Genomic DNA, 10,727 nt, shown 5'->3' with positions numbered 1-10,727 from the left:
GCCTCTTGGTGCCGTTTTTTGAGTGTTCACCACCGGTTTCAGTTAAAAAATTGAAAGTTAGCCAAATCTCACTGTTAAAAAGTAACTCTTTCATAGCAATGCGTCAATAAAGTAACATCGTTATTCTTTGATGTATGGCTGCACAAATTGGCGGATGCAGAACTTTACTTAAGTTGTTAAAAAATATATGAGGAATGAAATTTATATAAAGTAGAAAAGGTTTGCTTTTTAAAAAATTAAGTGTTAGATACGTTCTACTATATTTAAAATGCTAAAAATTACCTAAATATGTAATATATTATCCTTATATTGCCTCGCGTTCTTATTTTGCATGAGTAGAAAATATTTTAGTCAAACAGTTAATGTCAGAAACAAAAATAAAAAATTCAATCTAGTACGGAAAATTGGTTTTTGCTCCGATTTTTGCAGTAATTTAGTCCTGAATCGATTTTTGCGCCGAACACTGTTCTTTACATTTGTACTGTTTTATAAACCTCAAACCGCAGTGTGGACAGCAATAGTTAGTGATGTGGTTAAGTTCGATTTGAGATGGTTAACTTTTTGGTGGGGACATGGTATTAGACTTTTCATGCTAAAAAAATCAGTACTTTTCAGTACACTTTACTCTCTGTACTTTGTTGTTGTTGTTGTAGCGGCTACAACAACCCATTTTAATATTACTTTTAATTTGAAGTGCACTTTCAAAAATTTTAATTGGAAGGCAGTTTCTCTCTTTGCGCCAGGAAACAAACTTTATACTTAACCCTTTCTTGCATTTGTACAATATAGTGTACATTTAATTTTTTATAACATTGGAAGCGTGCTACTAAAAATCTTATTAATATTTTTGAAAACAAATTAAACTTTATGAAGTTGTGGAATGTCCCGAATTTAATTTAAAAAATGGACCATTTTATAAAATTCCAGTGACACGCAACGTGTGACAATTTACTGTACAAAAAATACGTGAAAGACAAGTAAAATCGCTAATAAATGCACATAGTATGGAAATATAAAAGGTATTTCATCATATAAAAATGCTAAAATTAAACTATCATGATTTCAAATATTTTTCCCGAGTGGTCAAAAAAATTTACAATATATTGTACATTTGCACTGAAAGGCTGTAAGTGTCTTGTACAATATATTGTACAAACGTCCACAATGGTTGCAGTTGAACAGGCAATTAGGGTGGTTTCTGAAGAGCTTGAGCGCTGTTGTTGCAGTAAAGGGTAGATTTTTGATTTCTTGATCTACTGAAGCAGAAAAACCGGGAGGGTTTTTTAAAACGGGTCATTTGTATTTTATATTGTAATTGTATCTGAAAATTTTCAAAATTTCTTTATATAATTCTCTTCCCATGTAGAAAATTTACAATTTTTTAATGCAAATCTTAACTAAAGGTACTTAAAAAAGATATAAAATATTCATTCCAACATATCTGCAGTAAAATCAATTATTTTGTATATAAATAAGTTTATTTTCAATGGAATAAAAGTTTTATTCCGTCAAATTTAGTGAAATATTTATTGAGTTTTTTTGAGTGCTTTTACTCCTTTGCGGACTTTTCTACAATATATTGCACAAATTTGAGGTAGCCCTAAAGCTACTGTAATGTTACCTACCCACTTGTATACTAATTATTTATTTAAGTTTATATGTCATTTTTAGATATAAGATACACTAAACACTCTGTACCGAAGAAGCAGCCATTTTAGCCTTCTTCTTCCGGTGACAGCGAAAACAAAGAGGCGTGACAGAAATATAGTAAGGAAATAAGTCGAAGAATATAAAAATTAATCTTTTTTAATTCTAAAGACTGCGTTACACTACCCAAAACAACTTTTGAATATTTTTTCTTTACTTTTGGTATTAGGAGGTTCATGAACCTTGTAATTAAGAGGAAAAATTTTTATATTCATCAGGGACGAATTTGACCGGAAAGGGTTAAGATCCTCTCAGTTGCTCCGTTTGAGTGTGGTATTGGAAAAAAACAAAGGTACATATTTTTTCACACTGTACCACTTTACCATTTAAGTACTTTATCTATATTTCCTCATCGAAAGACTAGGAATTCGCTGAAAATAGTATCTAACTCTATGTCTTGTACGCAAAACTCTTTCACAAGTAAATTGAGAAAAAAATAATTATAAAGCTGAACTTACATGAGGCGTTTTTCTAGGCGATTCAACATTGCTCAAGAAAAATCGCTTGTGTAAATGATGATTCAAAAATTGTTTGCCTCAAAGAAGACAGCAAGTCAACTTTTGCAGACGATTATCGCCTGTCAAAAAATTGTCTCATCTAAACGCAGCTTAAGTTATAGGCAAAAACCATTCGAGTATTCAAATTTGCTGTTACCAAACTGCAAGATATTTTCGAGATAACTAACAACACTCGACAAAAACGTCAGCCTTCTTTTTAAATAATTTAAGCTCCGTCATATTATCGCAACTGGTACGTAACGACCCGGCGATATGCCCATAAAATTTGATATTTTTGTTGTATTAATTTCTTGGGCATATCAAACATTGTTGGAAACATGTCAACTATAATAAAATTATTTTCTTCTTACTTTTTACAGTACCAGTTTAAGGAAGTTCCAACGTTATGTAAAAACCTTAGGAAAATCGTAAAGTATTTTGTTTGAATTAAAAATTCAGTACAAATCAGGACATTAGCGTACTGATGGAAGAAATGAATAAAATCAGTACAAGAGTTGAAAAATCAGTACTGCACTGATAAAATCAGTACGTCTGGCAACCGTAGCTTGACTTCCACGCGTACGCACTTTTTCGTGGATTGACGCGAAAATCGCGGGCCTACCATAGTAGTCCGCGCATGTATTGATGTACTGAACCTGTAATTTGGTTACTATGCATATGCGGTGCATCAGGGTTCTTAGAAACTGTCGCCGATGGTTACTTAAAATATTTTTCGATTTGATGAACATTACTGCAATCAACGCTCTCATGATCAACCAAATGAATGTGAATCATGAAGAAATTTTAACGGGTAACTTTTTACATGAGTAGTACCTTGATTTATTGAAACCAACTTTGAATCGCCGTACATCCATTGAAACACTTCTCTAACAACTAAAATTTGAAATAAGGACGCATCTCAAGAAGTACAGCACGATGTACATAATACCAAATTTTTGTTTGTCGGTTCATTTACATATTGTACCAGAGCTTCTATGTCCATCCAAAAAAACGGGGTGCAAGACTTGTAAAAAATGGTTTTTATCTAATCACAAGACTGCGGTGGGCACTCAATGTTACGAAAACTGATCGTTTTTTAAGTAATATTGCTTTTAAAAGAAAATTTAAGACACTGATCTAAGAAGTAAAATTATTCTTATATTTCCTATTACATAATTAAACTATTTTTTATTTAAAATTCCTACTTCCTATGAAAAAATTTAAGTTTGATATCGCAAGCGTAATAGATAAGTAGATGGGTTAACTATGTGTTTCATTTAAATGTTATCTAAAAAAACATTTTTTTTACATTCTAAAATGGTCTATTATAGCAGTCCACGCGTGCAGAGGTGTAAAAAAGAGCGCGTGAACTCTACTGTTAAGGTTTTTAGGGTCCTACATATAAAAAAAACTTTAATAATATAAAATTGTTAAATAACCAATTGGGTATTATTATTGGTAGTGTCCTGAAGAGAAACGAAGTTTCCCGATCGAAAATTATTGATTTTTAAGAGTTCTATACCATTTCTACGAAAACTAGTATTTTTTTTTTCATATGAAATACATGGACAACATGGAGCGCTTTGAGCGAGCTCTTAATATTTCTTGATTTCTGTGTGGTAAAGGTTTTATAGATATAGAACAAACCTAGGGGGTGAGAACATTAAAATTCCCGCTTTGCTTTTTTACATGCATTTTTGGACAACCCTAGTGTACATACGTACAGCGCTTTAATGGAGGCCTTGCTAATTGGATAATTTTTTACTTTCTTCAATTTTCCAGGTTCATCCTGAGTTGGAATTGCCTGGCAACACCGAAGGAGTCATTCCGGTTGAAGAGGAGCCAATCGGCGAGATACATCCGTCAAAAGCCAAACAACAGTCCAATTTTTCAGAATCTGATGATGATTGCATGATTGTAGAGAAAGAGGAATCTTTGGTGCCATTTTCACCAATTGTGCCACTGTCGCAACCAAATATTACATTGAAGTCTTTATCGGACTTACAAACAGAGTCCAATCAGCCTGCATTGGCACGTCAGCTAACCAACTTCACTATTCAGAAGAGCGCTAATTCCAATCGGTTGCAAATAACAAATAATGGAACCACGGCCGAAGCGCCAACCTCGCTGTTTCAAAATTTACCGAATACCACTGAAGGGGATGTAATACCCCCAACGCAAATCCCAATAATACCAATGAAATTGCCCCTGAACACTCAATTTGTGCCGCTATCAGGCGCTGCTCCTTCACAACAAATAGTTCCAATGCTAGACGAACAGCCCGCCCCTATTTTATGTGGTCTTCCACCTAACGCTGTTATCACAGGTGTAACACCGGCGCCACAAGAAGCGCCATACGCCACGACAATATTTATTTCCAGTCTGTCCTCAACTGCGTCAACTGTTACTGGCAGCACACAGCTTCATGATAAACAAGTTACAGCCATTACACAGCCTAGCACTACTGTTTCCTCTGCCTCCGTTTTCTCTCATAACATTGCGAATACTAACAGCACTGCTATAACCGGTACATTTGGCACAACGTCTAATGTCAGGTTCCTTACTCCGGATGTAAGAGTTACTGCTACCGCAGATTCTCCTGCCACTGCTAATTCCTCCGCGTCTCCTACTTTGGCTACAATTTGCAATGTTAATCCCACCATATTTTCCAAACCAACGGCTCAGCAGCAGGGCAATGCATTGCTTGAGCATTCGAGCGGTTTGTCAACTCAGTCGACCATTACATCAAATGATCACTCCGTCACAGAGCAGCAGCAATTACCGACGGATGATAAAAATTCTACGAACACATCAACGGTCGCTTGGAAACGATTTATGTTGGATGAAAACTCTAAGTCATCGACTATTGGCTCTACAACAATTACGAAAATGGCTGAAAAAGTCGAGTCTCCAACTAGAATTGGAGTAGCTACTAAACCGCTAATAACGCCAACGAGTCTTGAAGAAAGTGAATTTGAGCCAGTTGCCTCGATCGTTTTTAAGCCGGAAGCAGTGTTAACTTCTAAAGAGGCTAAAAATTCATATCCTCTTATGACAAACATTGTACCAACACATGGTACGCTTAATTTAACAACAAATACAGCATCGGAAACTACAACCACAATTACTTCCACCACAAAAGCTGCGAGCTCGAAAGCAGTACCGCTTGCATTATCACAGCCTATACCCCTTAGAAAGGTCACGTCTTCTGTATCAAAAACAGCCCCGACTGGAACAAAGTCCGAGGTTACTTCTCATAAATTGTCTCCAGTGAAAGAACCACCTAAAGAGCGACATATCATGCCCAAAAAAAGTATTGCGAAATTTGCTCCGTTTTCGTATGGAACAAGTGCGAAGATAACCACAAATAATACTACTAAAATAAATTCCACAGATGCAATGTCAAAAACTCAAAATACAACGATCTCAATATCAAATAACTTTATCCAATCATTCGTTCAGCAGCTTAAAATTCCGTCACAACCGTTAAGGCCACTTACTGCACCATCTTTCGGAGCTCGCCTGTCGTTACCGTCTTCAACTCATATCAGCTCAACGACAGCAACCACCTCTCAAGTGATAAATGCCAATAGCGTGTCCACACCTAAGCCGCTAATAAGTGTTAGGCCTGCAGTTCCAATACCACAACGTATGGGCACTGGAAATTCTGCAACGCAACGCCGTAGCGACTCTGCACTTTTGGGGCCTAGCATCGTTAATATGAAAGGAGGTGCCGTAATGACGACGAGAACGGTACCAGCACAATACACTGTTTCGCAAAACATCCCATCAACCACAAGTACAACTTTGATATCTCGTCCAGCTACAGCTACAATTGTGACGCCAAAGCCTAGAGCGACGGTTAACGCCAATACAACATTCAAATCGGGAGCATGTAAAGCAGACGAACAGTACGGTATATTTTGTTCTGGCTCAATCGATAGTTCGCCCAGATTTTGGGCAAAACGCGTAAAAAATTCTTACATTATTAAGGTCCCTGGCTTAAGCACTGTTGTGCATCGTACCGACTTGGAAAGCGTTAACACATATCTGAATCAGTGAGTAAAGTAGTCGTACTTTTATGTCGGTACTTAGATAAAATAGAGTACGTGAATGTTGGTTTAAAAAACCCATTTTCTGTTTTATTTTTAAAGGCACCTTATGAGGCAGAGCCCTGCTATGAAATCAAAGCTTCCGGTTAAGTGGAAGTTTGTGCCATCAGATCAGTTGAATCTACCAATTAAAATGTTGACTTCTAATAGGGATGGCAGCACTGTAAGTATAAAAGAAAAAAGTGTGCAATTCTGTATGTAAATAATGAAATAGCCCACTAATTTAAATTTTTTTAGACTGAGAAATTTCTTGTGCGACGAGTAAAAGCGGCAGAAAATGATTCATCTGCAACGAAAGGTGTATCTTCAAGCCCTGTTTATAATTTTTTGAAGGACGTTGCGAAAGTTCCTGCTTCCACGCCGGACACAAAATGTACCGAACCAATTTTAATCGAAGACTAAATATAATAAATAAATAAAGGTCTCGTTTTGTATCGAAATATGTAGTTAACCAATATTTTATATGTATTTATATGGCTCTTCAATAAGAATATCTACTTTCGTTAATATCGAATGTAACCTTTTAACTTATTATTATAAATCCTAGGTTATGTGTTGTATATTCCGAAATAGTTGTAGTCGCCTTGTACTGTTAAGGTTTGTTAAACTTACTAAATTTTAAGGCACAGTGCTTTGTTAGTTATTCTTTTGTAATAATTTGTATGAGAAGCATTGATCCATGCGTATATGCCGTTTAAGCAGATATTTGTTTGCTTATTTACCTGCATATGAGTTTGCCGACATGGGTGTATAAGCAAAAAAGGAAGCGTAGCAAATAAAACACGAGTTATAAAAATTATCTGTAAAATAAAAGTAACATTTAATTCAACTTAAATTATCTTTTTTTATGCAATGTAAAGCATTTTGATTTTAATTTGATTGATTGGCGACCTTAGTAGCCTAGGCACGATTGAATCAGCTGTGTGCGTGACGTCATCTTGGTGCAATTGTTGGTTGTGAGCATACGAGAAAAACTAAATAACAATTTTAATATTTGTGCGGTTATATTTCTGCGTGGTTTTAAGCAATTATTGAGACATTACAAAGCAAAATGAAGTGCAGTGGCAAAGTGTAAGAAAAGCAAAGTGTAAGAAAGAAAAGTAAATAAAGTGTAATGGAAATGCACTTAAATATTCTACTACGTACTTGATTTACTCTTAGGTTAACATTATTATCATCGATAACAGTTAATCTTGAAGGGAATTCTTAACGCATAAACAGACGGCAGCGTTGATCCGGATCAGCTCAGGAATTAATTGCAGTTGATCCGGATTAAGTCCGAGTCAATGATGTGTTGAAAGTAAGTCGACCGTCCAACTTTAACTGTTAAGGCGGACTTCCATAGCATGCGTATCCGTATGCGTGCGTTGGACATTTACGCTTTGAATTCAAAATGCATACAACTTTCTTACATTTTCATGCGTTGCTTTGTAGGTTCTTCGTATTTGGCGCTGTAACCGCCCAAGCAATTTTGGTAGAGTTCAACAAAGCACGACAGTCGTTTCTCTTTTGTGCCAACTGACGCCAATTGGAAATGTCAAGTGAAGCCAAGTCCTTCTCCACCTGGTCTTTCCATCGCAGTGGAGTTGAATACTTTCAGAGCTGGAGCGTCGGTGTCCATTCGAACGACATGGCCAAGCCAGCGGGGCCGCTGTATTTTAATTCGCTGCACTATATCCATGTTGTTATGTAGGTGCTGCCATAAAAATTTGTGTATTCAATTTTTCTGTCACACGCACGTATATGTACGTATACGCATGCTATGGAGATCCGCCTTTATTCCTTATAGACAGAGTGACAAAGTGAAAAGCTAAGTCCAATTTCTACCCGATTCTATTTAGCGAAAACCAAAAAAGAATTTTTCGAGATGCTGTCGAGTATTTTATTTACGTATTTATTACGGTTGTATCACCTACGGCACCGGACATATCATTTGCAACAAAATTCAAAATGATATTTATATGCCACTTATTTTTATTTATTTATTTTTAAGAACTTTAATATAAAATAAATAAATAAATGAAATAAGTAAACGATGAAAATCGTCGAAAAATATGCAGTGCTGCCAAGTTTTTTCCGTATTAATACACTGGTCGAGTGGAAATTTTAGGCAATGACGTGAAATTTTCAATACGATTTGACTCTCGAAAAACGACTTGCTTTCGGCAATACTGATAGTTAGATCTATAACAGAAACCACAGAAATTTCATAAAAATTTGAAACTTATTCAGAATTTTTAGAAAATCTTCGAATATGCAAATTTCGTAGCCCGTTTAATTTTAGTTTAATAAAGTGTAAATTTCTAGTCACTAAAAATTGCAGTTGATTTTTTTGATTTGTTTTTTGTCGAGGGTACATCATGACGACGAATAACTGTTACCCCGGTTTTTTTTAGAAATAAAAGGGTCCTTTATGGATTTTGCGACAAAAGTATTTTATTGTTAATTTTCCACAGATTTTACTTTAGTTGTATTAATTAGTTTTTAATATTTAATCTTTATTTACATTTGCCAGCAGTTTAAGCCATGATAAAAACATTACAAGGTAAATTTCTCTCATTTCGTCGGCCATGATTTTTTTCTGACGTTTGCCAACATTTTAAAATCATATAAAATTGAAAATAAAAAAATTAAATTGTTCACAATTGTTGTTGTTTGAGATTGAAAATGAGAATGTGTGTGTGAGTTTGAGTTTTGATTTTAAAATTATATTGTTGGCAAACGTCAGACTGCCTCTCAATGGTTTTACCTTGTTATGTTTTTATCATGGTTTAAACTATGAGAGAAAAGTTTGTAATAAGAAATGCGAACACGAAATATATTTAAAGTTCTTATTACAAATTTTATTTTTCAATTAATTTTTTTTTCATTTTTTCATTTGACTACAAAAAGAATCCACAGAAAAGATTTTATAAAAATTTAAATAAAGAAATAAATTTCTTAACAAGTAATGTCCTACATACTTCCCCCTCCAGAGACTTTGCTAATGTTGAAGTCTCGATCTAAAGCGTACATGACGTGGAATGCGACTTCCAAAATTGGGGTATACTGTAACAGGAACTGAACGAGGGTCTTCACAAATATCAGTGTTGAACATAAATGCTGGCTTGAGTCGATCGATTGATATTGATTTGGTGGAATCATTTATTTTGATGTTGAAAACTTTGTCATTTCTGCTCAGAACCAGATAAGGACCATCATATGGTGGTTGAAGAGATTTTTTAATAGAATCCTGACGCACGTATACGTGAGTGCATGAAGCAAGATCTTTGTGGACGAAAACAGAACGATTTGATTTATGTTTAACTTCAATTGGACGCAACGAGTTCATTGAAGATTTCAGTTGCTTGACAAAGTCATCTGAAGGAGACAAATCACTAGTGTTATTAAAAAAATCACAAGGAAGCTTTAAAGAAGTTCCATAAACAAGTTCAGCAGGACTAGCGTTTACATCCTCACGTAAACTTGATCGAAGACCAAGCAGCACAATTGGTAACACTTCCATCCAGCTATTAGTATTGTGACACATCAAAGCAGTCTTCAGCGAACGATGCCACCGTTCAATCATGCCATTGGCACAAGGATGATATGGCGTAGTGCGTATTCGTTGAGATCCAAGAAGCTGTGCAAGTTCTTTAAATAAATTTGACTCAAATTGACGACCCTGATCCGTTGTAATCCTGGAAGAATATCCATCCGTGAAATAAAGCGGCCGCTACTGAGCGTGCACTTGCGTCTACTATAGGAAACGATTCTGGCCAGCGGGTGAATCGATCAATACAAGTTAAAATATACGAATACCCACGCGAGGAAGGCAATGGTCCGACTAGATCAATGTTAATGTGCGAGAAGCGTGAACTTGGAGAATCATAGCTACCTACAGCGCTGTGATTGTGTCGATAAATTTTTGAACGTTGACAAATGCTACAAGCTTTAGACCATATTTTAATGTCCCTTTTTAAATTTGGCCATACGAAACGTTGTAAAATCATTCGNCGTGATTGTGTCGATAAATTTTTGAACAAGCTTTAGACCATATTTTAATGTCCCTTTTTAAATTTGGCCATACGAAACGTTGTAAAATCATTCGAGTTGTTGAATTTGCTCCTGGATGAGACATATTGTGTACATTCTTAAAAATTTCTCCGCGAAAATAATTTGGAATAAAGGGTCTTGCAGTTGATGTGGAAATGTCACAAAATATGGGTCTCGATGTCGATGGAATTGTTAAAGATCTAAGAATTAAAGATGAAGAACTTGGATTTTTTATTAAAGCTTTTAATTAATTCTGCATCTCCTTGCGCTTTTGCCAATTCTTCTTAATCGATGAGGTTTGGCAAATCTATAGTTGAGATCCGAGAGAGTATCTGCCGTAACGTTTTTATTCCCTTTAATATGACGTATATCCGTG

At 35.4% G+C, this 10,727-nt stretch overlaps 2 protein-coding genes across 3 annotated transcripts in view; one reads left to right on the top strand and one right to left on the bottom strand.

The window, feature by feature from the left end:
* The window catches only part of ocm (over compensating males), a 50,622-nt gene extending 43,501 nt beyond the window's left edge, over window positions 1-7,121 (top strand). For both annotated transcript variants that reach the window (XM_017622121.1, XM_017622120.1), the window contains exons 7-9: window positions 3,987-6,262; window positions 6,359-6,479; window positions 6,554-7,121. In XM_017622121.1, the coding sequence (XP_017477610.1) occupies window positions 3,987-6,262; window positions 6,359-6,479; window positions 6,554-6,718 (2,562 nt within the window). In that variant the 3' untranslated portion in view covers window positions 6,719-7,121. The remainder of the gene's footprint in view (window positions 1-3,986; window positions 6,263-6,358; window positions 6,480-6,553) is intronic.
* Window positions 7,122-9,299: 2,178 nt separating this feature from the next.
* On the bottom strand, window positions 9,300-9,938 carry LOC108367503 (uncharacterized; the record flags this gene model as incomplete). Its single annotated transcript, XM_017622122.1, has 1 exon — window positions 9,300-9,938. A coding segment is annotated over one exon (639 nt), but the record flags the coding sequence as incomplete, so codon positions are not given.
* Between the last annotated feature and the right edge of the window lie 789 nt (window positions 9,939-10,727).

Source organism: Rhagoletis zephyria, unplaced genomic scaffold (assembly GCF_001687245.7).
Source record: "Rhagoletis zephyria isolate East Lansing unplaced genomic scaffold, Rhagoletis_zephyria_1.1 Rzeph_scaffold_02705, whole genome shotgun sequence".
NCBI lineage: Eukaryota > Metazoa > Arthropoda > Insecta > Diptera > Tephritidae > Rhagoletis > Rhagoletis zephyria.
This window is presented reverse-complemented; position numbering and strand designations above follow the sequence as displayed.